The sequence below is a fragment of the Perognathus longimembris genome, chromosome 14, assembly GCF_023159225.1.
Source record: "Perognathus longimembris pacificus isolate PPM17 chromosome 14, ASM2315922v1, whole genome shotgun sequence".
In the NCBI taxonomy this organism is placed as follows: domain Eukaryota; kingdom Metazoa; phylum Chordata; class Mammalia; order Rodentia; family Heteromyidae; genus Perognathus; species Perognathus longimembris.
Genome location: NC_063174.1, coordinates 61,909,845 through 61,937,758, shown reverse-complemented (window position 1 = coordinate 61,937,758; position 27,914 = coordinate 61,909,845). Strand labels below are relative to the sequence as shown.

At 65.9% G+C, this 27,914-nt stretch overlaps 3 protein-coding genes across 7 annotated transcripts in view; 2 read left to right on the top strand and 1 right to left on the bottom strand.

Moving 5' to 3' along the window:
* The window catches only part of Ahnak2 (AHNAK nucleoprotein 2), a 211,084-nt gene that overhangs the window by 160,427 nt on the left and 22,743 nt on the right, over positions 1-27,914 (top strand).
* LOC125363445 (cell division cycle-associated protein 4-like) lies at positions 1,901-12,388 on the top strand. 5 transcript variants are annotated; one of them, XM_048362678.1, is made up of 2 exons: positions 1,901-1,967; positions 11,670-12,388. In XM_048362678.1, exon 2 carries the CDS (start codon positions 11,674-11,676, stop codon positions 12,382-12,384), a length of 711 nt encoding a protein of 236 aa, XP_048218635.1. In that variant the 5' UTR covers positions 1,901-1,967; positions 11,670-11,673; the 3' UTR covers positions 12,385-12,388. The 5 variants fall into 5 exon arrangements, with proteins under 5 accessions (XP_048218635.1, XP_048218633.1, XP_048218631.1 ...); XM_048362676.1 differs by lacking the exon at positions 1,901-1,967 and adding an exon at positions 4,312-4,447; XM_048362674.1 differs by lacking the exon at positions 1,901-1,967 and adding an exon at positions 4,312-4,447 and having other exon boundaries at positions 11,611-12,388.
* LOC125363443 (uncharacterized protein CLBA1-like) lies at positions 14,549-20,201 on the bottom strand. The gene is made up of 5 exons (XM_048362669.1): positions 19,705-20,201; positions 18,115-18,260; positions 17,003-17,129; positions 16,105-16,221; positions 14,549-15,176 (listed from the first exon to the last, which is right to left on the bottom strand). The coding sequence occupies exons 1-5, from the start codon at positions 20,125-20,127 to the stop codon at positions 15,018-15,020; spliced, it is 972 nt and encodes a 323-aa protein (XP_048218626.1). The 5' UTR covers positions 20,128-20,201; the 3' UTR covers positions 14,549-15,017.

The following is a 27,914-nucleotide window of genomic DNA, read 5'->3' as shown; positions in this document are numbered from 1 at the left end:
CTTGCCCAGTTTCCTGGAAACATTTCTCCTCTCCTGGTGGTTACATGTTTCTGTCACCTCCAACTACAGACCTTTCATAGTTGGATCTATCTAACGGAAAGTTCTAGGTCACCATAGGGGTTAACCAAGCTTGAGAGGGAGCTACACTTGCTTGCTCCCTCCATTATCCTTCCACTCACCCACTGGGGCGTATTGTGGATGGTTCTGGTGGAGCTGGGGGAAGGGTGGACAGAGACCCTGCATCTCTGCCTGGAAGCACAATGCCCCAGGACTTCTAGGGGACAGCTCACGTCCCCTGCCGGGAATGCCCCCTGGAATTTGGCAATGGTGACAGTGAGCCCAGAGCTGCTGGGTTCACTAACCGCAAGGTTAACGTTAACCCGACGCTGTGCCTGGCCGGGCTAGGGGTCAACGGTAGTCAGATGCTCAAATCCGCTTCCCCGCGGCCAGCCCAGCCAAATGAGGATGCAGACCTCACTTAGGAAAATGTCCTCTGCCCCAGCAATGGCCTTTGGGGCCTAGACACAGGTCCTGAGTGTGGACCACGCCTCCCGCCCGTGGCCACCAGGGGGCAGCACTGCCTCAGCAGGGCCAGCACGGAGCCCGTGTCCAGGGCTGGATCCCCACAAGCCTGGTTGTGAGGTGTCCACCCTAACCTCTCCTCCCGCCCTCCCGGACCTTCCCTGGACCTTTGCCTGCCCTGGGCGCCATGGAGCTCGATGGTCTCGTTTGTGGACGTGGACGTTTTTCACCGACGGCAGCAGGTGCACATCTTCGTGGGGGTGCAGTGCGGCTGTTGCACGCATGTGGACAAATGAGAGATTGGTGTTATTCCTTCCTCTTGTATGTTCTAGTTCTCTTTTGTCAACAATTTTCCTTAATGACATGGATTGCTGCTCACTGAAAATCAGACAGCTTCAACAGTAGGGTCATCCTTGGATCTCTCTCTCTTTTTTTTCTTTCCATTTTTATATGGGTGGGTGGGGGGTGTCTCGACTTGCCAGTTGCTATTTTCTGGATCGCTGGACACGTTGGGTAAAAAGCAGTGGAGGCTCTGGAACACATTCTTGCTCCAGACAGTGTTTGTGATCTTTGCCGGGCAGTAGGTGAACATTGGTCAGAGCTCCAATTGGTCTGGCTGTCACCTGCCCAAGCAGCTCTGCGTTTATTCTGCCCACCCTACCCAGGTGTGCAGAGCCGTGCTGGTGCGGGCTCGGGCCCGGGGGCGGGGTTCAGGCCCAGGGGCGCAGGGGCGGGGTTCAGGCCCAGAGGCGCAGGGGCGGGGTTCAGGCCCAGGGGCGCAGGGGCGGGGTTCAGGCCCAGGGGCGCAGGGGCGGGGTTCAGGCCCAGGGGCGCAGGGGCGGGGTTCAGGCCCAGGGGCGCAGGGGCGGGGTTCAGGCCCAGGGGCGCAGGGGCGGGGTTCAGGCCCAGGGGCGCAGGGGCGGGGTTCAGGCCCAGGGGCGCAGGGGCGGGGTTCAGGCCCAGGGGCGCAGGGGCGGGGTTCAGGCCCAGGGGCGCAGGGGCGGGGTTCAGGCCCAGAGGCGCAGGGGCGGGGTTCAGGCCCAGGGGCGCAGGGGCGGGGTTCAGGCCCAGGGGCGCAGGGGCGCAGGGGCGGGGTTCAGGCCCAGGGGCGCAGGGGCGGGGTTCAGGCCCAGGGGCGCAGGGGCGGGGTTCAGGCCCAGAGGCGCAGGGGCGGGGTTCAGGCCCAGGGGCGCAGGGGCGGGGTTCAGGCCCAGGGGCGCAGGGGCGGGGTTCAGGCCCAGGGGCGCAGGGGCGGGGTTCAGGCCCAGGGGCGCAGGGGCGGGGTTCAGGCCCAGGGGCGCAGGGGCGGGGTTCAGGCCCAGGGGCGCAGGGGCGGGGTTCAGGCCCAGGGGCGCAGGTGTGGGATCCGGTCCGGGCACCGGTTTGCCCCCGGCCCGGGTCATGGCAGCCCCACCGTGTCCAGTTGTCACCGGATGCCGGTGAAGGTTTGTGGTTTCCCTTGAAAACCGGGGTCTCCCTTCTTAGGGTCCTTGATTGGATGGCAGAATAAGGATTTCTGGACAAGTCACAATGGCGGGAAACCTGGTGGGGCTTGATCAGGCAAGCCGAGACGAGGCCCAGGCGGCGCGGGCGCTCCGAGGAGGGTGCCAAGGCTGCCGGGGTGTGCGGACGGGTTCCACCCCGGCTCCGATCGCCCCCGAGGGGAGGGGCACAGACGTCCCAGGCGGGGCGCAGCCTGTCCCCGGGCAGCGGACGGCAAGGCCAGCGCTCCGGCCCGTGACCGCCCGGTGCCTGGCTGGCCTTCATGAACCACGCCTCGCTTTCCTTAACTTCCCCGGTTTCCGGACCGGGGCGGCGGGCGCCGGGCCTGGGCGAGGGCCGCTTTCCCAGCCCCACGCTGGGCTCGCGCGGGCTGCGCCCCACCGCGGAGCCGCGCCCTGCTCGGCTACGGCGGGGCGGCCTCCGTGGCTGGCCACGTTCACGGCCGGCGGCCATGCCGACCGGGCGCCGCTCCTCGCCCTCGGCCCGGCCCGGCCCCGACCGGCCGCAGCGCTGGCGGGCGCGCCGCGGAGAGCCGCGGAGCCCGGGGAGCCGCGGGGCCCGGGGAGCCGCGGAGCCCGGGGAGCCGCGGAGCCCGGGGAGCCGCGGGGCCCGGGGAGCCGCCGAGCCCGGGGAGCCGCGGAGCCCGGGGAGCCGCCGAACCCGGGGGGCCGCCGAGCCCGGGGAGCCGCGGAGCCCGGGGAGCCGCGGGGCCCGGGGAGCCGCCGAACCCGGGGAGCCGCGGAGCCCGGGGAGCCGCCGAACCCGGGGGGCCGCCGAGCCCGGGGAGCCGCGGAGCCCGGGGAGCCGCCGAACCCGGGGAGCCGCCGAGCCCGGGGAGCCGCGGAGCCCGGGGAGCCGCCGAGCCCGGGGAGCCGCCGAACCCGGGGAGCCGCGGGGCCCGGGGAGCCGCCGAACCCGGGGAGCCGCGGGGCCCGGGGAGCCGCCGAACCCGGGGAGCCGCGGGGCCCGGGGAGCCGCCGAACCCGGGGAGCCGCCGAACCCGGGGAGCCGCGGGGCCCGGGGAGCCGCGGAGCCCGGGGAGCCGCCGAACCCGGGGGGCCGCCGCGCCCGGGGAGCCGCGGAGCCCGGGGAGCCGCGGAGCCCGGGGAGCCGCGGAGCCCGGGGAGCCGCGGGGCCCGGGGAGCCGCCGAGCCCGGGGAGCCGCGGAGCCCGGGGAGCCGCCGAACCCGGGGGGCCGCCGAGCCCGGGGAGCCGCGGAGCCCGGGGAGCCGCGGGGCCCGGGGAGCCGCCGAACCCGGGGAGCCGCGGAGCCCGGGGAGCCGCCGAACCCGGGGGGCCGCCGAGCCCGGGGAGCCGCGGAGCCCGGGGAGCCGCCGAGCCCGGGGAGCCGCCGAACCCGGGGAGCCGCCGAGCCCGGGGAGCCGCGGAGCCCGGGGAGCCGCCGAGCCCGGGGAGCCGCCGAACCCGGGGAGCCGCGGGGCCCGGGGAGCCGCCGAACCCGGGGAGCCGCGGGGCCCGGGGAGCCGCCGAACCCGGGGAGCCGCCGAGCCCGGGGAGCCGCGGGGCCCGGGGAGCCGCCGAACCCGGGGAGCCGCCGAACCCGGGGAGCCGCGGGGCCCGGGGAGCCGCGGAGCCCGGGGAGCCGCCGAACCCGGGGAGCCGCGGAGCCCGGGCGGGTCGCGGCGGGGCTGGCGGGGCGGGGCCCGCCGCGCGGAGACCTGGGACGGGGGGCGGGGCCGGGCTCCGGGAGCCCGGGAGCCGAGGGCAGGGCCCGCAGGGCCGAGAGGGGCGGGGCCAAGCACGCGGAGACCTGGAGCCCAGGGCGGGGCCGACAGGGGCGGACCTCGGAGGTGGGGCCTGGAACATAGAGGACGGGAGGGCGGGGCCTGGAGCGCAGAGACCTGAGCGGGGGTCTGGAGGGGCGGGCCTCGGGGGCGGGGCGTGGTGCATGGGGCCGGGAGGGGTGGGGCCTCGGGGCGGAGCCTGGCGCATAGGGGCCGGGAGGGGCGGGGCCTAGCGCGCAGAGGCCGAGGGCGGGGCCGGGAGGGACGGGCCTCGGAGGCGGGGCCTGGTTCCCGGGGCCTGGAGAGGTGGGACCTCCTGGGGGCTTCGGGGCGGGGCCTAGCGCATAGGGGCCGGAGCAAAGAGGCCTGGGGCGGGGGCGGGGTCTGCAGGGGGCGGACCTCGGGGGCGTGGCCTGGTGCTCCGGCGGGCCCCGGGGGCGGAGCCTCACACGGTGGGGGCGGGGCCTGAGGGGGCGGGGCCTCCGCCCGCGAGCGCCCAACGGCTGCGGCGGCGGCGCGGGAGTCCGGGCGGTCCAAGCTCCGCCCCGGCGGGTTTGAACGGAGGCCCGCTCCGCGTTCGGCCAATCGGCGGGCGGGCGGCCGGGCTATGGCGGCCCTTTGTGGGCGCTGAGTGGCTCCGGCGCCGAGCTGAGCGGCGGGCCGGCCTCGCGACGCAGGTGAGCGGGTCAACGGCCAGCCGGCCGGCGGTGCCCCGGCGGCCGCGTCGGGCGCCGGTGGGGTCGGGCGGGCGGCGCGGAGCTCCGGGCCGCGGTCCCGCGTCCCCGCCACGCCCGCGGGTGTGAGGCTCCGGGAGCGGGCCGGCCGGAGCGGGAGGGCAGCGCGGCCCGGCGGGCCCGGCGCCCCCCCGCCGGCTCCGCCGGGGGCTCCCTCCGCTCCCCGGGCCCCCGCGGGCCCCCTGCCGGTCGGCGTCCCCCGGAGCCGGGCGTCCGGGCCGGGCCCCTGCAGCCCCCGCCCGGACCGCGGGGACTCGGGCGCGTTCTCTTTGTGTGGGTGGCCGTGCTCGGGTGTGCGGGAGGCTCCTCCCCTCCGCTGCCGTCGGGGCTGGACCGGGAGCCCGGGGCGCCGTCCTCGCTGCTCGGGCCGCCCGGGAGCGCCGCCCCGCAGGCCGCGGAGTGGCCCGGGCCGCGCGGCTTCCGCGGGGTTTCCTCCCGGCCTTTGTGTCCGGTGCCCCGGACCGCCCGACGGGGCCAGCCGCCCTCGGAAGGGGCCGCGGGAGGAGGGCTTCCAAGGGTCACCGTGTCCTGTGGAGCGGGACCTTTTTCAGGAAAATGGCAGCTTCCCCCTGGGAAGAAGACAGGAAGCCTCCCCCGGGCCGCCCCGGGCCCGGCCCGGCCCGGGAAGGTCTGGTGCGCTTCCGAGGATCTCAAGCAGCCGGGTCGGTGGAAAGCCTCAGGCATCGCGCCAGGATGAATCAGGGGTTCCTGGGGGCCGGGGGTCCCCGCACCTCCCCGCTTGCTCTTTGATGGAGAATTGCCAAGCACACCTGAGGTGGGAGCCGTTCGCGCTGGCTCACCTTAACCGGACGCTCGGTGGATGCTGATCTGACCTGCCAGCCGGAGCCCTGTCTCCTGCGCCCGCAGCCCTGCTGCTGGGAACCTGCCAGGCCACGGAGGTGGGCGAGGAGTCCCGGAGTGGCCGGAGTGGCCGTTGACCTCGGGCTGCTCCAGGGAGCAGTCCCCACTTGGACCTCTCCTCTGTGTGCGAAGGAAGCGCCTGCGTTCCCGGAGGAGGCCCCAGTGCCGGCCTTGGCCATCCCCAGGACGCCAGCGAGGAGGACCATAGTCATTTAACTAGATTCTCGTGCAGCTCAGCAGGGAGCCGGGATGAGCCGTGCCCCACCCCCACCCCAGGACTCCCCCAATGCTGGCCAGGGCCGAGCTTTATGCTAACGTGGCCCCAGACACAAACATGTGCCTAGGGTTGTCCCCACAACCTGCCTTCTGGGCATTATCCACATTATTCTGGAACACGGTTTCTGGGTAACGGTTCCGTTTTAGGGGTAAAAGTTACCCAGGAACTTTACTCTCTTGCAGTGATGTCCACATTTCTCACTTGGGGTGTCACAAAAACCACTCTCAGGCTTAGGAGCATTTGAAACCTGCAGAAGTTGGGCACCAGTGCCCACTCCTGTAATCCCAGCTGCTCAAGAGGCTGAGATCTGAGGATTGCAGTTGGAAGCCAGCTTGGGTAGGAAAAGTCTGGAGACGCTTCAGCTAACCACCAAAGCTCAGAAGTGGAACTGTGGCTAGTCTTGAGCAAAAAACGCGGGAACTGAGCCCAGGCCCTGAGTTCAAGCCCCAGGATTGGCACCAAACCCACAAAACGCCACGTAGGGATGGCAGGCAGGTGGTCTCGGGGGCGCTGGCCACCCACATGGCCCCGGCGCCCTGAGCCGTGTCGGGCACCCGTGAGGCAGCAGCCAAGGCCACCTCCAGTTTCCCACCCATCCGCTGACTTCCTTGTAAGCAAGTCACTAGTTACTAGTGCAGTAGGGTGTTGTGAGGAGATCGGTGGACGGTGAGGCCCGGGCCCCCCCCGCTGGGGGGCATCTCCTTTGCCCCAGCGCCCCCTTGCTCCCTGCCAACGGCACTGCCTGGGTCTCTGTGCCTCCCCACTAGGTTCTAGAGCATCTGGTGAGTACAGGTGTGTTTCCGCGTGGCATCCAAGATCCACGCTGAACACAGACCATCAGGGTTTGTGTTGCTCGCTTGTATTCCATCATTCAACTTTAAAGAATTCAAATCTGAGGCTCCGCATCTGAGGGTGTTGAAACAAAACTCACAGCAGCGTGGCTCTGGCAGAAAAGCGAGTGTTTGGAGAGATATTCTATAAGATTCCTGGGTCCTAAGGGAAATGGGAAAGAGGAGAGGAAGCCTTTAGAGGGGAAGTTGGCCATCAGCTCGGAAAAGTTACTGGGGAGGGGATTCCTACGAAACGTGTTGGTTTGTTCAAGTGCCTCAAGGGTGCTCCTACCCACAGGCTGAGCACTGGTGGCTCGCGATGAGGAGGACCCCCGGTGAAGGACAGCCTCCGTCTGAACCAGTTAGACCCCTATCCTCCCAGCTAAGGTGGAAGTATGAGGAAGATCCTCATCGTCCCTGCGGCCTGTGCAAGACCCTGTCTGAAAATAACCAGAGTAGAAAGGGATGGCAGGGGCTGGGAACGTGGCCCATGAAGCCCTGGGTTCGATTCCCAGCACCACATACACAGAAAAAGCCGGAAGTGGCGCTGTGGCTCAAATGGTAGAGTGCTAGCCTTGAGCACAAAGAAGACAGGGACAGTGCCTAGGCCCTGAGTTCAAGCCCCAGGACTGGCAAGAAAAAGAAAAAAAAGAGGGGGTGGTATGTAGTTCAAGTGTATAGCACCTGACTGGCAAGCGGGAACATGGAATTCAAATTCTTGATACTGACAAAAATTGCTGCCTTGATTTTGATCAGGAATCAAAAGGGTAAGAACTGAGCTGGAGATCCCGCACCCCCAGTGAGAAGCGGAGGCGATGAGGTGAGCGGGGTTCTGGCAGCACAGGGCTGGCGTGCCTGGTGTGGAGTCGGCACACGGCTCTCATAAATAACGGGTGCTCTTGCTCCCGTGGAGCACAGCTGGGATAAGCTGGGAAGGTGGAGGACGCCTGGACTCTGCGTGAGAGGAAAGGGAAGGTGGAGGACGCCTGGACTCTGCGTGAGAGGAAAGGGAAGGTGGAGGACGCCTGGACTCTGCGTGAGAGGAAAGGGAAGGTGGAGGACGCCTGGACTCTGCGTGAGAGGAAAGGGAAGGTGGAGGACGCCTGGACTCTGCGTGAGAGGAAAGGGAAGGTGGAGGACGCCTGGACTCTGCGTGAGAGGAAAGGGAAGGTGGAGGACGCCTGGACTCTGCGTGAGAGGAAAGGGAAGGTGGAGGACGCCTGGACTCTGCGTGAGAGGAAAGGGAAGGTGGAGGACGCCTGGACTCTGCGTGAGAGGAAAGGGCCGGGAGGTCGTCTGTCAGTGGTTAGGATTGTGGGGCATTTTTGTTTTTTTATTGTCTTTCCAAATGGAGTCATGGAGAACTGGAAGCGGCTTTGAATGCAGAGCTGCTGTGGTTAGGGCCAGGCCACCTTGCTCGGGGGGTCTAGGGAGAGGGAAGGCCAGGAGGCCCAAGCTGGAGGCCACCGGCCAGGGGCTGGCCGGTGGCCTGGGGTGGACCTCCTGGATGACTGGCAGGGCTCTGCCTCTCTGGTTAGGCCTCTGGATAGCAGGAACAGAAACTAAAGACGCTCAGCTTTTAGGTCCTGGCCGTAGGGGCCACTGTCAGGAACTTGCTGCTTAGACTCCTGGGGTGCTGTAGGGAGCCTGCTGCTTCCGGAGCCATGATTGGCCCCGCAGGCTGGCAATTAAAGATGGTAGGTCAGCATTGTGGTTGACATGCAGTCCATCTGCTCATCTCTGCCTCTCTTCTAAGAGCAAATACTGGGACGAGTGCTTCTGGGCTTTCTATTTTTACAGCCCTGCCCCGGGGGGGCCGCTGGCCTCCCTGGCCTCTTCCCATCCCCCAAAGAGCCTGCTAGAGGACACATGTGCCTTTGGAAGGGCATGCAAGGGTCTTTGGTGGTTTACCCACCGAGGGGCTTGTGACCTGGGCGTGCAAGGACCTCACCATCACAGCCCTGCCTGGCCTCAGGCTGTTGGGTTCTCCTCTCAAGGGCTGGGATTGCAGGCATGGACTACCCTGCCTGGCTTCAGTGTAACTTCTTGGGCTGTCTTGGAAGTGTGAGGTGTAAGTCTTTGGCCCACTCACTCTTTTTTTGTTTTTTTTTTTTTTTTGCTTGCCAGTCCTGGGGCTTGGAGTCAGGGCCTGAGCGCTGTCCCTGGCTTCTTTTTGCTCAAGGCTAGCACTCTACTTCTTGAGCCACAGCGCCCCTTCTGGCTTTTTCTGTATATGTGGTGCTGAAGAATCGAACCCAGGGCTTCATGTGTACGAGGCAAGCACTCTTGCCACTAGGCCATATTCCCAGTCCATGGCCCACTCACTCTTGTTCTCAGTCCCTTTGTGAGTTGTCCTCCAGGCCTGGTTGGCCAGCCTGACTTTCCCAGGACTAACCTGCCTTTGGAGTACATCATCCTGCCATGTTTCTGGAGTCTGACTAGGAGTTCTGTCTATAAACAAAGGTTTCATTCATGTCATTTGAGTAGATTTGGTTTGACTTCTACACTAAATCATGCAGAGCTAAATGGTTAGACATATGATAGGGCATGATGGTTACACCTGTGATTCTCGCTATACAGGAGGCACAGGTCAGGACCAGTAACTGGGCATGGAAGTATGTATCTGTTATTCCAACTATCTAAGAAGGAGGCATCAATAGGAGGGCACAGTCCCAGCAAAACATAAAAATAAGTAACAAGGTCTGTGGAGGTGTGAGTCAAGTGATAAAGCACTTACCTGACAAGCACAGAGACCAGAGTTCACACTTCAGTACTACAGAAAACCTTTAAACAAGAAGTTTGTACACAGGACAAAGAACTTGAATATTATCAGAAGCGGTTAGAATCTGGGCATTGGTGGCTCACTCCTGTAATCCTAGCTACTGATAGCTGAGGATTGAGAATAGAGGGTGGAAGCCAGTCCCGCAGTAAAGTCCATGAGATTCTAATCTCTAGTTAACCAGAAAACACCAAATAAACCTTAAACAGAAGTGGAGCTCTGGCTCACACTTGAGCAGAAAGGGCGAGCATTAGGCTCTGTTACCAGCACACACATTACATACATACATAATTGAGGTGGTTGGTTGTGTGTGTGTGTGTACGCGCACGTGAGCGTGCTGGTCTTGGGGTGCTGTCACGGAGCTTTTCCATTTAAGGCTAGTGCTCTAGCACTTGAGTCACAGCTCCACTCCCAGCCTTTTGTCCGTTAATAAATGGAGATAAGAGTCTCCGAGTTTCCTGCCTGGCTGGCTTTGAACTGCAAACCTCAGATCTCATCTTTCTGAGTAGCGCGGATTACAGATGTGAGCTACTGGCATCTGGCTGAGATATTTTTAATGTACATTGCAAAGTACCTTGGTAGTAAATTTGTCATTAAGAAAGAGGTGGTAATGAGCAAAAAAGCTCAGGACTTGAAGCCCCAGCGTGCACGCGCGCGCACACACACACACGCACGCTCACACGGGATGGGTGATGAGGCAGCGCGGCCATGGCTGCAGGGGCTCTGTGAACACCACACTGCTTGCTGCTCTGGAGAAAGTGTTGTGGGGAATGTCAGCTGGACAGACGTCTGACCTTGCTGTTTTGCAGTGGCTGTGGGCGCACAGGAAGGAATGGAAGGAGCCCTGTGTCTCCCCCACCCCTGCCCCGCCGCAGGCCGTCCCGACGGCTCCTTGGAGCTGCCGTCCTCCGGGCGCCTGGCTCCCGCCGCAGCCTTGCACACGGCCCTGGCGTCGCCAGCTCCGTCCTTGGGCTGCTCAGGACTTGAGCCGCTCCCCACTGGAGGGGACTGGCTCTGTGGAGGGTTGCTGGGGAATGGAGCGCTCTGAGCATGCGTGTGTGCATCCCTACATGGCCCTGACTTTGGTCTTCTTGTGGTCAGTCCCAGAGGTCACTTAATTATGTAAAGCTGATCTTTGTTTACGATGCGGCAGGGTCAGCAGGAATGGGGGGGGGGTCCCGGGGTATGAGGGCTTCCCCGAGGCCCTACTGCCCACAGGCCCATCCCACCCTAAAGCTGGCACCTGTAGACTTCTACTCAGTGAATGACTCAATGAATTGCTTAATTTCAAATACCGTGAGATTAAAATGTTTAGCTTCTATTGCACACGTGAGGTGAAAGAGACGGTGTGCCCCTGGATTAGCTTTGCGATCCCGACAGGCCGAGGCCAGCGCAGCAGCTCCCGGCCCCGGGGCAGGGGCCGTTCCCTGGGAAGCCTGAGGGGTCACGGCTGGGGGACCTGGACTCTCGGGGTGTCGGGCTGCGGGCGTGGGAGCGGTGGGCTGCCGAGGCCGCGGTACACGGCCGGGACTCGTGTCTTCAGAGGAAGGGCTGCAGCGCGCAGAGCCGGGCAGCGCCTGCCAGCGGGGGAGGCGTGGGGCCTCGTGTCGCTGCGCTTCAGCAGAGCCCGTCAGCCCACGCACCGCCACGCGTGACACGCCGCCGGCCTGCGGCCCCGTCACTCCGCTCGGCACCGCGAGGCCCCTCTTCCCTCCCGGGCGCTTCCACCTAGAACCTTGTCCCTGTGGGGTGTGGCTGGCGGGTCCCGGCCCGTGGAGCGGCTCCGTCGCGGGCTGGGTCCCTGTGGGGTGTGGCTGGCGGGTCCCGGCCCGTGGAGCGGCTCCGTCGCGGGCTGTGTCCCTGTGGGGTGTGGCTGGCGGGTCCCGGCCCGTGGAGCGGCTCCGTCGCGGGCTGTGTCCCTGTGGGGTGTGGCTGGCGGGTCCCGGCCCGTGGAGCGGCTCCGTCGGGGGCTGGGTCCCTGTGGGGTGTGGCTGGCGGGTCCTGGCCCGTGGAGCGGCTCCGTCGCGGGCTGGGTCCCTGTGGGGTGTGGCTGGCGGGTCCCGGCCCGTGGAGCGGCTCCGTCGCGGGCTGTGTCCCTGTGGGGTGTGGCTGGCGGGTCCCGGCCCGTGGAGCGGCTCCGTCGCGGGCTGTGTCTGGTGCCGGTGTGCTGTCAGCCCCTGGCCACCCGCGTGGATTCGTTGTGCCAGGGAGCTTCCACGGCGGCGTCTCCACACGCATAAACCGTGTGCTCCGGTCACACCCGCCCCTCCGCTCCCCGAGCCCTCCTCCGCCTCTGTGGACAGCCGGGGCGGGTTGGCTGTGCGCCTTCTGACCTTTCCCTCGCCCCTTCTCTTTGCAGGGTCAGGACCTGGCTGGGTGCGGAGGTGGGCTGAATGGTGTCTTCCTTGGTTTCCACAGCACGATGTTTGCGCGCGGGCTGAAGAGGAGGTGTGACCAGGAGGAGGCGGCAGAGGGCTTTGGCACCGCCCCGTCCTACAGCCTCCAGCGGCAGTCGCTCCTGGACATGTCCCTGGTCAAGCTGCAGCTCTGCCACATGCTGGTGGAGCCCAACCTCTGCCGCTCGGTCCTCATCGCCAACACCGTCCGGCAGATCCAGGAGGAGATGAGCCGGGACGGCGCGTGGCACGCCGGGGCGCCGCCGGGCGCGGGGCGGGCGCCGCTGGACCGCCTGGTGTCCACGGAGGTGCTGTGCCGCACGGCCCGGGGCCCTCCGGGGGCGCCACCCGCCCCCGGGTCCGGAGAGGGCCCCTCGCGGGCGCCGGCCCCCGAACTCTGCACGGCCGGCCCGGCCCCCGAGCCGCGGGACCCTCGGAGCAGCCTGTGGGAGATGGGCAGCGCGCGGGAGAGCAGGGGGGGCTTCCCCAAGGCCCTGGACCAGATATTTGAGACCCTGGAGAGCAAACCCCCCGGCTGCATGGAGGAGCTGTTCTCCGACGTGGAGAGCTCCTACTACGACCTGGACACGGTGCTGACGGGCGTGGTGGGCGGCTCCAAGCCGGGCCTGTGTGGCGGGCTCGAGGGCTTCGCGGCAGCCCCGGCTCCCCCCGCCGCGGGCTGCAAGTCGGACCTGGCCGAGCTGGACCACGTGGTGGAGATCCTGGTGGAGACCTGAGGAGAGGCCCCCGCTGGCCAGGGACTCGGCCCCGCCCGGGCCCCGCTCCCCCCTCCCCCCCGTCCCCGCGTGGGAGGCGAGTACACCTGGACAGGTGACCTTTCTGAAATGGTTGCTTCAGGCAATATTTTTAAAATATCTTTCTAAACTTTTTGTATTTTATCCCGGTAGATTTTTTCAGCTATTTTCTTAAAAGTATATTTTTTCTACAAATGTCCTCTGCTGCTATATTAGAAACTTTTATAGCCTCAACCATTGTCGTTGGCGTTTGAGTTTTTAAAGGTTGAATTGGAATTTCTCAGTGGGCTTCACTGCGCCCCGGCAGCGGCCCCAGTGTTGGGTGTTTGCCGTTCACTGTCGTGGTGACCCAGGCGGGGTGCAGTTATGGAGGAGTGAGCGGGGCTCCCGCGCCCGGTCATCTGTGAGTCTTCCTCCTAGACTTCAGTTTTATTTATGCCTATTTATCTAAGTGCCACTGCGGACGAAGGCCAGGTGGCTGCAGATCATGGCACGGGTGGTCTTGGAGGACTCTGAAGTCTTGGGTGGATGTGCTCTGGTCTCGTGTGGGTCCCACGCACGGGCCCTGTCTCCTTCCCGGTGTGCCGGCGGGGGAGGCAGGGGAGCGGGAGCTGGCGTGGCACACTCCTGGTCACGCGTGGGCGAGGGGACGTCACACCCTTGGGCCCACGTACCTGGCGTGCTCTGTGACATTGGTGCTGAACAACGTTCGAGAGTTAAATTTAAATCTGGGGGGAAAGAACCTGACCGAGAGCCACTGGCATGCAGCCCGTGCCCGGCTGCTGCCCCGCCGGGCCCCTGGCACCGCGCCACGCCACGCCAGACACCACCCCACCCAGCACGCACGTGTGCTGCCGCACTGCAACCAGAGCCCCGACGGCCTGTCACTTCCTTACGTATGTGACCATTCTCCATTATCAACAATGTAAACCTCACTCTATTAAAAAACGATCCAACAAACAGGATGCAATGTGTTGTGAATTATCTACGTGTCGCAGTCCTTGAGAAGGCGCTTTTTTGTTTTGTTTCAGCCATATCTAATGCTTTGTAGAGGTTGGAGAACTCCACTCGGTGTAGTGCATGGGCAATGGCGGCTCTGCTTCCGGGGCCTGGCGGGGCCCCTTCTACTGGCACTCCTCCCCTGGGTCGGAAGGCCTTGGCATCGGGCTGGGGAAGGGCCGGTGTGCCAGGGCTCTGGGCAGCACCGCAGGGGAGGATGTAGATGAGTCCCGGGTCCGTGGGTGGACTGATGCCCTCTTGGTCTGGAGGGTATATCAGGATGGATGGTAGAGCAATGTTTGTGGGTGTTCGCTATCTATTCTAGATATCATCCGTTCAGTGTCAGGAGGAGCTGCATGGAAAAGTACAGGACTTTGCAGTGAGACTTTGACGAGCATGTGGCTTTGGGGTGCTTGTTAGGAAACACCCAGGATGCCCAGGGTCGAGAGTCACCGTCATCCATCAGCCCAGCCCTGGCCTGCAGCTGCAAGTGGCCGTCCTCTGGGTGGGTAATGTGGCCGTTGCTGAGGGCTGAGTGCTCCCGTAGCTGGTCCCCCACTCCCTGGTTTCCTGACTGCAGCTCATCTAAGTTCTTAGACTTGGACGCGCAAAGTCTTTATTGCTATTGTAGTTCACAGGGGTCGGGGATGGGGGAGCTGCTTTTCCAGTCACCCCTTGCCAAGCTTAACGCATTTAAATCTGTGCACACAAACGCAGGACTTTAGAACACTGATTTTCTTGCTCTGGGGTTCATTATACATCTCTTAGGAACCAGCCTCACACGCCTTTCTCGCCAACCTGGCTGCTTCAACTGCAGCTTTTTCTCGATGTCGTTCGTTGCACGCTGGTTGAAAGTGGAGACTTAAGGCGGCTTTCCTAAACTATTGGTTTGTTGGAATTTTCAAGCTACATGGTGTTGGTGGCAGAGCTACCTGGGTGGCCGGTGACCAGACTGCTGCGTGCAGACGCAGCTGTCTGTGTTCCCTCCATTACCGCACCTGTCCTGCCAGGAGCCCTGCCCAGGCCTGGACAGGTGGGCCTGACACCAGAGGTGCCCTACCCAGACCACCCTGCCCTCCGCCTCAGGCCTCCCTGTGGGACAAGGTGTGGACGGCAGCCCCCGCAGAGCCGAGTCAACAGCGCAGGCTTATCGTCCGGGCCTTTTTATTTCATAACAGTCTATAAAACCGCTACCTGGAGAAAAGAGTGGCCTAGGCAGATGGCCATGGGAAGCGACCTCCCCCAGAGGCCTTCCTGGCCGTCCTGGAATGGCTTGCTGTCCACCTGTCTGTCCAGAGGAAGGCCTGTCCTCCCCGTGGACAGGGCCAGGTGCAGGCGTGGGATGCGCACGGCACCTCCCGGAAGCGGCGTGCCCAGGGGCCCCGCCGGTGCCCTTGGCAGCTGTCTCCCCCACAGTGAGCTGGGCCGGGACCAGCGAGCGCAGTGCCCCACCCAGCCCTGGCCCTCCAAAGGACACGCCTCCCACCCCCGAAGAGACTGGGCGGGCTACGGGGCTGGAGGCACGGGGCGGTTCCGACAGATCCCAGGATTCCAAGTACCAAGCCAAGCCAGTAAGGAAATGTAAAAAGCTTCACCAAGGTAAAAAGCACGCCTTTTCACCAGACGTCACGATTGAAGAATGCCATTTTCAAGTTGCGTGGAGAGAAGATCTTCTGGGGCACCGTGATGTAGTGCTCGTCTCTGCGTAGGGGTGTCTTGAGAAACACGCCGTAGGTGATCAGGCTCCCCCGGCGGCTTCCTGCCGCCCCTGCGAGCTGAGAGGCAGGCGGTCAGGCTCCAGGACACAGGTGGGCAGAGCCCTCAGACGGGCGCCCTGCCTGCCCCGTGCCACTCAACACTGCTTAGCAACCAGAGACCCTCCCAGATGGCCACGGGCCGGGCCTGGGGCTCCGGGGCCGCCCACTGGCCCCTGGCCTCTTCCCGAGTGACCAAGCCTGCCTCGCAGGAAGCGTCTGCGTGAAGCTGCAGCCCGGCCCCGCCCTCCAGGCCACGGGCCCTGCCTTAGAGTCTCTGCCTCCTCATAGGGTGGCCAGAGGGGCACAGCCTTGAGGGGTGCACCAGGGAGGCCCCACTGCGTGAGACCCTGACGGGCCTCCCGAGGGCCCCGCACCCCTCACCACGCGTCGGCCACACGGGCTGTGGCTGGCAGCTGGGCAGTGCCACGCGTGCACCCAGCTCGTGCCAATCACGTGCTAGCACGAGGCCGTGGGCACCGTCGCCCCGGCGCAGCTCTGTCCTGCTTCTGTCCCGCAGCATGGGCCTCCCAGGTGGCACCTCCTCCCTGTCCTCTACCGCACAGCCCTCCGCAGGGCAGAGCAATCCCCGCCGCCTGCTAGCGTCCGGGCTGAGCCCTTCCTGCAGTTCCGGGTCCCAGACAGGCCTCTCCCTCCTCCTCACGATAAAAGAGCCCCCCGGCCCGCCCTGCCTGCCTGGAGTGCGTCTGTCAGTGCCAGCGCTCGGGTCGGAGCCCTGCCCCAGCCTTCTCCCCTCTGCCTGGCTTCTTACCCCGCCCGCCTCCTCCCCAGCCCCTGGGCTTCTGGGTCTCCGTGGTGCTCGGCGCCCTGCAGCCGCAGGCCTGCTCTGCGTGTCTGCCCCACACTGCAGGGCTCTCCCTCAGTCCACAGGACGACAGGAGAACACCTGGACTCGAGACGCCTCCCCAGACCTCGCCGGGGCACTCACCTTGGTCTGGATCAGGGCTTTGCAGTGCTGCAGCTGGAAGGTGCTGACCGCCAGCAGTTCTTCAGGCTCTCTCAGGCCTGAGCCTTCCAGAACATGATCCTGGCCTCCAGAAAGGCTCTGAGGAAACAAACCTCAGTCACACAGTCACTCTTTCCTCTCCCAAATTGCAGCGACCCCAATTCTGGACAGTGAGTAAGCCCACCGTCAGCAGAGTCGGGCCCACAGGCTCCCTGCCCAGCCCTGCATGGCCCTGACGCCCCTCAGCCTGTCTGCTGACGGGCCAGGTGTAGAGGCAGGGCCTTCTGGAGGTGGCTAGGACCAGAGGCAGTTGTGAGCGTGGGTCCCCTGTGGTGGCACCAGTGGCTGGATGAGAGGCCCGAGCTTGGCGTGCGTGTGCCACTCTGCCCTGGGCTTGGCTGGTGTCGGGGCTCTAACACGTTTATGAGGCCACCCACCCCAACTCTTGGGGTGCGCACCAGGCCCACCACCCCTGTACTACGGACGCAGCTCCCTCACGCCTGCCTGATTCCGTGGGCCATGTGCCCGTGGCCACGCCGAGCGCGCTCTGTCACCCTCCCTGCGTGCCCCCCACTCTGCCAGCCCGTAGCCCTGTGGGAGCACGCTCGCCCAGCAGGTGCCCCGCCCAGCTCCCCACCCGCCTCAGGGCTGGGGGGGGGGGGGTCCCAGGCCTGCCCACAAGCATGGCGGCCGCGCCCACACACAGCACCCTTCCCGGATACCCAGCTGGAGCCTTGCGCAGGGGTGAGACAGATGGGGCGCCCACGGCACCCTGGCCTCGCCTGCTGGGGCCACCTTCCAAGTAGCCCCGGGAGTGGAGGCTTCCACGGGCCCGAGGCAGGCCGGGCCCCGGCGGGGTCCCCGCCCCAGCCCCCCTCACCTGGGCAGTGTCCACACCGAGGAGGAGGAGGAGACGCTGCCGGCAGCGGGAGCCCTGCCACGGGCCCGGGGACGCGGACACGGCGCTGCTGCTCTGCAGGGCTCTCCAGAGCCGCCTGGAGTCGCAGCTGGAAAACAGGCACGGCCGCTCAGGGCCATCGCCCTGCGTGCAGCCCGCCGCGCAGCCCACGGGGGGGGAGGGAGGGTCCTGCCCGGCTGCTGCCTCGCTCCTGGCGGCACGGCTGCCACCTCTGCGGCTTCTCCAAGAAGAGCCGGGTGCTCTGCTGACTCCATTCACTCAGTTCCTACAACTGTGCTAGCCACAGAGCCAGAGGATCACCAAGAAATGCCGGTGGTGGGCAGCATTCGTGGGTGCTGTGGGGACTGAGGGAGGAACGTGAAATGGGCGTCCAACCACCACAGGGCAGACCACCAACCCGCCGTCCAGACGCCAGCCTGCCACCCCAGCCCCACTGGCCTGCCAGGCTTTGCAGGGGCACCGCGCAGGGGCACAGACAGGCGTGGCCCCGTCGGGAATCGTGGTAGCCAGCCAGAGGTCAAGAAGGCCCCTCTACTGAGCGCTCAAGACCCTGCAGCACAGCGACCTCCGCCAAGGGGCAGAGAAGCCGGCGCGCCCCCCTCTCCCTCCACGGGGCCGCAGGCCGGCCCATCTCAGCCTCAGTCCCACACGCGAATGGCCCAGCACCATTCCGGTCCATGCCGTTTGACACACGTTCTTACAGGATGACAGGTGTCGCTAACTGTCCCTGAGAACCTTCGTCCTCACAGGCCACCTGGGAGCACACACAGGGGGTTGATCCCGCCAGCTAGGTGGCTGCTCCGGGGTTTACTGTGACCCTGGGGAGCACACACAGGGGGTTGATCCCGCCAGCTGGGTGGCTGCTCCGGGGTTTACTGTGACCCTGGGGCCGAGGCTTTTGAGGCTGCCAGAAACCAAGCTCTGAAGGGCCCGGGCACAGCACCCGCCCAGGGCAGCACCCCCCCAGGGGGTCCAGGAGCACTGTGCTCTCCAGGAGGGACCTGGAGCCTCAAACAGCAGCACAGATGCCGAGCTGCCCTGAGGAAGGCTTAGTCCCCGTCTAAGGTGATTACCACGGTCTGTGCACAGAGGTGAGGCCAGGGTTCTCTTCACTGTTTGTTCCTAAGAAATGGTCCAAGGTAGAAACGTCTTCAGTTGCCTGCTCCACTGGGACTTCTTGGAAAACAGACTTAAAGACGTTCTCATAACTGAGAATGGGCTGGGGGGGAAGGGCATTCCAGTTAGGAGAAGTACAGGCAACGGCTTGTGTTATTCCAGATCGTGCATTTTGGTATAAATGAAGTGCAAGTACTGTACCATCAGTTCCGCCACCACCCAGTGTCATCCCCATGGCCTCTGCCATGTGAACCCATGCAGGGCACCGCTCAGGCTTGGTCAACAACAACACAGGTGACCTCGACAGGGCCCTTCCATGTTCACTGGATGGTAGTGGGGGCTCACATCACCTTGAAAAGGCCCTGAGGTTCGCAGCTGTTAGGTGGGGTGGTCTGAATTGGGAAGTATCACAATACCAGCATACGAGGGTGCCTGAAGTGTCAGGTGTGAGCTGTCTGGATTCAACAAGCCCAGCTCAGCTGGCTATAGTTTTCTATATTCACTTAGTGTTTCTTGCAAAATTCCCTTTATGCCCGAATGTTCTCTAGTATCTCCACCACGTGAGAAGAAAGTCTCGATTTCAAGGAAATGCTACAGCAGAGCTGAATGCACTGGGACCTCATCAGAGGTCCAGGGAAATGGATGCTTAATTTATGTGCATGTGTATGTGCTGGTCCTAAGGCTTGAACTCAGGGCCCCGGCACTGTCCCTGAGCTTTGGTGCTTAAAGCTAGGGCTCTACCACTTGGAGCCACAGCTCTACTTCAGCTATGGGCGGTTAATTGGAGGTAAGAGTCTCATGGCATTTCCTGCCAGAGATGGTCAGGTCGCAGCCTCCTGAACAGCTAGGATTATAGACATGAGCCATGAGCATCCAGTTGGGAAATGGGCTAGAGAGCAGTCAGTCTATCTGCACCACTCATGATGGAATCTCTGGCTTTATCTTATCCTTTCTGGTTTAATCTTTTGCTCTCTGGTATCTAAGATGAACCATCTGGGAATGGATGGAAGAGAAAAAGGAGCAATGGAGGGAAGAGGTCAACTAGAAACTAAGGATCAAAGGCAGCCACAGAGGGATGCAGGTGAGGAGTCGGGCTGGGCAGCTCTGAGGAACCGCAGGGCAAGGGGCAGGGCCAGCACTACTCAGTTCAAACTATTACCCACATGCTTGTGACTTTCAGAATGTGGGACTTTCTAAATCTGCAGATTACAAATTCAAAGATCCCCCCCATGTGCCTAGAATGGGGGTCACCCAAGCACAGCTCCCGCTGACAGGAAGTGGAGGCCTGGGGAGGAACAGTCAATGTGGACCAGCTCTGGTGCTTCCACCTGGCTTTGGCAGGGTCCATTTTTGCAGCCTTTCCTACCAACGCTCCATTCCCTGGCCTCTGGAGGACAAGATAGCCAACCACATGGCCAGAGAGCGAAGAAGACCCTCCAAGGCTAGAAGCCCCCCCCCCCTTTCAGCACACCAGCCTAAACAGTCCTCCATCCTCTGGGTGTGCAAAACACCTCCCACTCAAGCTGGTGGTGAGCACCACAAAATACCTCTGACGATGGGCAGGCAGCACTTCCTGCCGCCCAGGGTCCACCCGGGTGCAGCTGGTGAGAACTGGGCTCCTTTGGGATGGAAGGGGTTCTCGGTGGCTGAGGTTCTGTGGGTCTCTCCAGGAGTTCCAGGGCCAGAGCGAATTGCTCAGCCCTGGCGGAAGATTCCTGGAAGCCTTCGAACTCCCCCCACCCGCTGCTGGGCTCCCCTGGGTCGGGACAGCTGGGGCTGCGGGCGCGAAGCCCGGCTCCTGGCCTGGAGCTGCCGGCTTTCTCCGCAGGCGGGGAGCTGGGGCAGCAGGTTCGTGTCCCGCGCACACCGTCACCACTCTGTCCCCCGGCTGCCCGGCGGAGGGAGGCCGTCCCAGGCCCCCCTGCGAGGTCACTCACTGCCTCCGCCCCCAGCTCCCGCCGGCCTTGCATCTCGGCACGGCCGGGCCAGCAGGTCCGCTCGGCAGCGGCTCCCGAGACATGCAGCAGCCGGGCTGGAGCTGCCCGGGCCGCGCCGCGCCGCGCCGGGGGACAGGCGTCTCGGGCGGCGCGGCTGCGGGGTGTCCACAGCGCCCCGCCGGTCACCAGTCGCCCCGGGGTGTGGCCAGGGGCCGCGGAAGGGGCAGGGAGGGAGGCCTCGGGGCGGCCCGCCGCCGGGAGGTGCGGGCCGGGTCCCCCAGGCAGGCGCGGCGCCCGAGGACGCCGGCGGGGTCTGCCGAGAGCCGGGTCCGAGACGCGGGCGCAGGGCGGCCGGGGCTCCGAGGGCCCGGCCTCGGGCTCGCCCTCGTCCGCGCCGCCGCGCCGGCCTCCCGGGCCGGACCCCGCGGGCACCAGCTCCGGGCCGGCCGAGCTCTCGGGCTGCGCCGCGCCGCGCGTTGCCTGGCAACGGTGCGCGCCGGACCGCTTCCGGCGACTACCTGTGACGTCCGCCGGGGCGGGGCGGGGCCAAGGAGGACCGCGTCCCCGCTCCCGGCCCCGCCCCTGGCCCCGCCCCTGGCCCGCGGCCCCGCCCCCAGGCGGCCGGGCAGAGCCGCCCCTGCGTGCGGGGCGTGCGGGGCGTGCGGGGCGGCGCCGGCGCGGAGGCTCGTGCTCGCCCCCCGCCGTGGCCGGCCCGGGCCTTCCGCGTCTCCGCGCCCCCGCGAACGCCCCTGCGAACGGTCTCCCTGCAGCCCGAGCCGCGGCCGGGGACGCCCTGCCCTGTCCGGGGCGCAGCCCGAGCCTTTGGCGGGGGACGCCCTGCCCTGTCCGGGGCGCAGCCCGAGCCTTTGGCGGGGGACGCCCTGCCCTGTCCGGGGCGCAGCCCGAGCCTCGGCCTGCATCGCCCTGCCCTGTCCGGGGCGCAGCCCGAGCCTCGGCCTGCATCGCCCTGCCCTGCCCCAGGCTGGGTGCTGTCAGTGTCTCCACCGAGCTGGAGGTTTCCTGAACCAAGACTGTCTTTCTGTCCCCAAGTTGTCTTTGCTTGTAGGAGGCAAAGGAGTGGGACCAGCACAAAGCCCTTTCTGGAAAGAGAATGACACTTGGCTACCAGGGCTTGCTCCACTAAGTACCCTACCCTGCAGCCAAAGGTAAATTTCAGCCCCTGCACCTGGCCTCATTTCCCCCACGAACCCCTTAGAAGCCCCTCGGCCTGTAGGAGAGGCTCTCTACTTGGGTGTAGAGTCCGGAATAAACGTGCCTTGGTCGTTGAGTTCATCTCTATTCGTCTGTCTCTTCTACTCTGTCTCCTCAGGAGGTGAGGGGCCATTGGCGCCCACCCTTACCCCCAGGATTCTCACCTGAGGCACACAGCAGAGCCAGGGAGCTGCCCCCCCCCACCCTCTGGCCTGGCCCAGAGTAAGGGCACTAGTGAGTCTTACCCCTCTCTTCAGATGCTCCTTGTCCTCTCCCATCCATCCAAGGCTGAGCCGCGACACCCCATCTTAGCCGTCTTTGAGCAAGGGGGCTCCAGGCCACCGTTGGACCCCAATCCACACCCAACCCCAGCCCACCTCCATGCTTACATTTCTTCTACCTGCAACTTCCTCGGGCCCTGCCTGGGCCCAGTCCTTGCGTGAATTCGGAGTCCCTGGCCCACCCTTCTCAGTGTAGTGCTCAAAAAAGGGACTTAAAAGTGACAAGATGAGATCACTCTCTGTGTCTTGGACAGTAGCCTGGCCCCTCCCCCCACCTTGGATGATAGCTTTGTTCTCTCTCTCTCACACACACACACACACACACACACACCCTTTCCTGAGGGGCAAAACAGCCTGGCAATGCCCGTGGGAGCCCTGCGGTCAGACTGCTCAGGCCTGGGTCTTGGCTCAGCTGCCCTAGCACCCACACTGGCCCTGCAGGTTGGGTCAGACACTGTCTGGGTTTGCAGACACTGACTTCAGCTCTCTCTTACATCAGCGGGGGCAGTGACTACCCGGCAGGTCCTGCTGTCTATCCATGCCCTCTGCCACCGTCCTTGCCGTTATTGAGGTGTGGGGAGCTGGTAGGGGTGGGAGGAGAGGGGACTGAGGCTGGAGTGAGCAGACGTGGGCTGAAGGTGCTCCAGGCCTTCATCACCCTCCCCAGCTCGATCCCTGTGGAGAGAGGGTGGAGCGCCAGGCTCCTCGGTGTGGGCACTGGAGGGAATGACCCAGGAACCAAGACGGAACCAGCATTCTGCTTCCTGGCCCACGGGTCCAGGGTGGGGTGGTCTGTGTTACCAATGTGGCTACCAAATAACGCTCCTCAACATCCCATCCCGATTCCTAGAAGCTGTGGATATAGATCTTACAACGGGGAAGGGGCTTACACACGTCATTAAAGAAAGGATCTCGAGAAGAGATGGGCCTGGAGTATAACAGTTGAGCCCAGAGTAAGCAGGATCCTTGTAAGAGAGAGACAGGAAAGACAAGCATAGTGGTCCATGCCTGTAATCCCCGCAGGAGTCTGAGGCTGAAGTATTGCAAGTTCAAGGGCAGCCTGGGCTATATCGTGAGACTCTATCTCAAAAGAAAGTGTGTGTGTGTGTGTGTGTGTGTGTGTAAGTTAGGGATTTCACTCCGTGGAAGGGTACTTGCCTAGCAAGTGCAAGGCCCTGAGATCTGGCTTCAGCTCTGAAAAAAAAAAAAAAAAGTCAACCTGCCGCAGCCTTGTTTCCTGAGCCCAGCCACGAAGCTGTGCAAAAGGCAGGGGAAGAGGCCGGGAGAGATGGGGGCCGTGAGGGGCGGGGCCGTAAGTGAGGGCCCCTCCCCACCTCAGCCCTCCTTGCCGAGACTCACAGCCCTAGGGCAAAGGCTGGGGGCAGGTGGGAGGCCGGAGCCGCGTGCTGGGCGGGGCAGGGCGAGGCTGACGGCAAAACTATTTTTGCTGTGCTGCTGCAGTACGCATCAATGATTGATGCTGTGGGCGTCCCTGCACGCAGGCCGAGCCGGAGGGCCGAGCCCGGGCCCCGGGAACGCGGGCCGAGCCGTAGGGCCGAGCCCGGGGCCCCAGCAGGGAGCGAGCCTGGAGGAGAAAGCGAGGCCGGGGTGTGTGTGGGGGGGTGGGTGTGCGCGTGCGCGCGTGCCACAGGGCTGTGCACACTGGGGTGGCATTTTGAAGGGCCGTGTGGCCTGATATTGCCGGGGGGGGGCGGCCTGCATCCCCATCAGAGTGGGGAATCGGTTTCTGAGCCAGGCCGCTGCAGCGCCTTCCCCGGGGGCATCTGTCCCCACGGGGCAACGCCAGGGCAGGGCAGCAGGACTCCTGGCGGCTGTTCCGCTCCGCAGCAGAGGCCGGGACCGGCTGCGGATGGGGGGGGGCATGGTGTGGTGTCCCTCACCCTACCCACCACACACACCTCCTCCCGCCCCCTGTGCTTCGTGGCCCCGAGGCCAGGTTTGGGACTCTGAGGCTGGGTAGTTGGCAGTGGTGGATTCTAGCCTCGCCGCGGGAGGACCGCCCCTCACCCCGGCGGCAGCCTGTCTGTGGGCGCAGGCCCTCCCAGGGACATCTTCAGAGAGATGGCACGGGCTCCCAGGGGGATGCAGAGGTGGCCCTTGAGGCGGGGAAGCTCTCTGGGTGGACACCCCAAGGTGTCTGTTCTTCAGAGCGCTCCTGTCTTCGCCCAACTTAGAGGGGTCTCTGGGGGAGGCGGCAGGACTAGCGGGGTTGGGGCCCTCCGCTCGCCCTGGCAGCCACGGTGCCTCCCTCCTGGGCACGAGGACAGAGCAGAGCCGAAGGCCACCGTCAGGAGACCGAGCAGGCAGAGGAGGAGCAGCCTCGGGTCTCGAGTTCTAGGCCACCCCATTTGAGGCAGGTCCCAGAGCTGGCGAGCACCCCCCACCTTCTCCACTTCCACAGGGGAGTGGGCACCCTGGGTGTGTCAGAGCCACGCGCTAGGACCTTCTCCGTGCCACACAGGCCCAGAGGAGTCCCTCCCCCATGATGCCCCTCCCCCAGTGGGGCAGCGGGAGGGGGCTTTGACACAGGAGGCCCTGCTCACGCGGTCCCCAGCGGGTCTGAAGGGTGTCCTGTTGTGGAAGAGCGCTAGGCTGGCCTGGGGCTGCCTCCACAGAAAACCAAGACACACCACCCACCCAGGGGGGTCACTCACTTGTACAAGGACGGGGCCTGGTGATCTTGCCTAGGCTGCACATCTGGCAGGGTGGGGACACGGCTGGGCCTGGGCCCTAAGGTCCCTGACTGCAGGCCCCTCCCAGAACCCGATTCAGAAACACGGGACCCCCAGCCCACCTGACAGATACAGGGCAATCTGGGACACCACAGAGACCCACACATCCGGGGCAAGGCAGGCAGTGCCCAGGGAGAGGGGCGAAGCCCAGCATCCCGCCCGGAGAACGGCGCTGTGCCCCACCGTGTCGCGGGAGGCGTCTGCCAGGGCCCCTTCCCGGCAGCCACTCCAGTGACCGTCCGTCTGATCCGCGCGGGCAGGCTGCCGGGTGGCTGCAGCCCCGCTACCGGGAACTGCCAAGAGTGAGTCATCCTGCCGGGCTAGCGCACCTGGGCTCGGTGCCCGCACTCCGTTCCCAGCGAGCCCGGGGCTGTTTTGCACCGACCTGTGTGTGCACGCCCCGAGTGTGTGCACGCGTGCATCTCGGTGTGCGTGCGTGCTTGTGGTCGGGACTTAGCCGTGCCTGCGGTGTGGGGCTGGGTGTGCGAATGGGCTCTGGTCTCTAAGTGTTCCCGGTCTGAGTCTGTGGCGCGCAGCTCCCCGTGTGCACGGCGGGCCTGCACACCGCTGGCGGGCGAGCCCGAGCGCGTGGCCCTCGGGACCGCTCCCGGCCCGGCCCCAGCCCGGCCCCGCGGAGCCCCCCGTCGGGGCGGGGCCGGGCCTGCAGCCCCAGCCTCCCCGCGCTCTGGCCAGGTCCTTCCACCCGCAGCCTGGGGGAACTCCGTCTTGTCTGGAGGAGCCTCCCGGGCTCGCGTGCCCCTGCTGCCCTCCAGGCTGGAGGTGAAGCCAGCGGCCCGCCGGGAGCCCGAGTCCGGGGATCCCGGGCAGCTCCCGGCCCGGCTCCAGTTCCCCACCGGGATAGGCCCGGGGTGGGCAGGGGTGGGGGGGAGGGGCGGGGCCGGCGGCGGGGCGGGGCGGGCCTTGGGGGCGGGGCCGGCTGCGGGGAGGGGCGGGGCCGCGCGGGCCTTGGGGGCGGGGCCGGCGGCGGGGAGGGGCGGGGCCGCTGCGGGGAGGGGCGGGCTTTGGGGGCGGGGCCGGCGGCGGGGAGGGGCGGGGCCGCGGCGGGCGCCGCCAATGGGCTGGGCGGAGCCAGTGGCATCACCGGCGCGCTGGCCGCTCAGTGGCCGGCGCGGGCGGGCGGGGCGGGGCGGGGCGGGCGGGGCGGGGCCGGCGCCGCGGTCTCGAGGCGCGGGCCGCGGCCGCAGTCCGAGGCTGTCGGCCCTCGGCAGCGCAGCAGCGCGGCGGCGCGGGGCGGCGAGGCGCGGCGCCCCGGGCGCGCTGGAGCCGCGGCTGTCACCGGACGCGTCGGGCCGCCGCCGGCCCGCACCGCTCGGGCGCCAAGATGTGCGACTGCTTCCACGTGGTGCTGCCCACCTGGGCCGGAGCCCCCGGCAGCGGTGCGCCCCCTCCCGCCTGCGGCCCGCTCCCCTGGGCGGGTGGGCTCGGGCGGCCCTCCCGGCCTCGCCTCACCCCCGGCCCGCCGCCCGCCCCGCACGCCCCTCGCCCGCTCCCGCGCCGCCCCTGGCCGCCCTCCCTCGCTCCCGCTCCCTCCCTGCCCCCGCGGTCGTCCTCTGCGAGGCCGCCCGGCCCGGAGGCAGGTGGGGGCGGGTGCTGCCGCCCCGGGGCAGGCCGCGCGTCTGGGCGGGCGTGGGGCCAGGCCTGGAGACCTGCCGCCGGAGCGGCCCCTCGCCCGCGTGGGGACGGCCTCCCGGCTGTACCGGGGGTGAAGGCGCTCGGCTGGGCCTGTGGTGGCTGTGGCAGAATTAGGCGTGAGGGCTGGGGCTGGGGCGGGGCCGGGACCGAGACCTAAGCAGCCCCCGGCCCCTTCCCCGGCTCCAGGCTAGGGAAGGTGGGTGCCGCCCTCCAGGGCCACCGCGGGGGTGGTCAGAACCCGCCCTCCACCGCCTCTGTGGCAGGGTGGGTGCCTCCCCTGGTGTCTCTGCACCCCTGCCCGGGCCTGGGGCAGGCTGGGCGGGAAGGGTGGGGCAGCCCGGACTGTCCTTCAGGTTCTGGGTCAGTAATGCAGCAGTCTGGCCACACCCAGGGCACCTGGCCAGCGGCTGGAAGGGGGCTGGGGCGGCGCTGTGTGGCCGGCCACCGGTGCGTGAGGAGGGGGCGGCGGCCACGTGCCCTGCAGCGGGGCCGCTCGGGGCTGGGCAGCCCCTCTACCTGTTGTGGGAGCGTCTGAGGCCCTTCCCGTGGTCCAGCTGTCTTTGCCAGACAGCTTGGCATGTTTGGCCTGAAGGGCCACTACAGCAGGGAGCCCGGGTTCCTTCCAGACCTCGCCTGCGCAGCCCCGGGGGCCCTCCTGCGTGGGCCTCCCCTGTGCAGACGTGCGCCCTGGACAGTAGCAGGAGAATGGGGACCCTTGGTGAGGCGTGGCCCCCCAGCCTTCCCCTCCCTGCTCCCCGTGGCTGGCGCCAGCCCACGTCACTGCAGACAAGCCTCCTCAGCGGGAAGGGTCTGTGGGCAGTGCCAGATGAGGTTGCCGTTCCCGGTGTGGGTGCCCCACGCTGGGGCTTCCTTCCCCTCTGTGGCTGTGGCCCCCCGGGTCTGGGGACCCTCTCCGCATTTTGTCTCCACAAGGGCCGGTGCCTTTCCAGCTGGGACCCAGCTTCCTACTTCTGGCTTAGTGACTCCCCGGCTGGCTTGACTGGACAGCCCCTCCTGTGCCCACCCTCCTGGAGAGAGAGGTCGGAGGCCCCGGCTGCAGCTCTGATGGAACTCCCGGGGTTCCGTCCCCAGGCTGGAGTCCCAGGCCCTCCCGTCCCTGCACGTGGGCACGCGGACCCTGTTCCTGATACGGACCACTCCCCTGTCAGGCTGTTCCCAGCAGGCTTGCTGCCCTTGCCTTCCTGCGCTACCCTGCCTCGTCCCCTTACTCTCTGGTGTCCCCCCCCCCCCCCCGCGCCTCTTCCAGAGGCCGTCAGACTGCCCACAGCCCACGGGTTCTAGGACTTTCTCCCCAGCTTGTGCGGAGACTGCCCCCTGCTGGCTGTGTGGGAATGCACCTGCCCGCAGCTTGCTGTCCCGGCATGGGGATCCTCCCCTTCTAGGTGTGTGCTCCCCCCCCCGCCCCCCTGCTCTACCCGCGGTGGGAAGGGACACCGCATGGGGCCTCAACCCGCCGGCACGGGGGCACACCTCTTCCTGCCGCGGGCCAGGCCAGTGCCTTCCCAGAGGCAGAGCTGCGTCCCGAGGCCCACGCCTCCGTCTCTGTCCTGAAACCTGCCAGTGCCTGCGGTGGCCTGGGGACCCCCCGGCTGTCCCTGGCTCCAGGGGAGCCCAGGGGCAGGGACGCGCCCAAGGACATCCGGGAGGGGTCTGACGTGAGGACGGCAGCACGACAGAGGACTGTCCCGAGGAAAGGAAGGGTGGGGACACTGCAGAGGCGCGCCGCCGAGGGCCGGGGAGCTGTGTTGCCGCGAGAGCCGCGTGGTCAGAGGAGGCCACAGGCCTGTCAGCTCCCTGACCAGGTTGTCCACAATGGCGGGCACCGTGGGGCCGGGGGCTCAGAGGAAGAGCTCTGCACCTCGGGGCGGCCATCCCGGCAACCACAGAGGCTGCAGCTGTG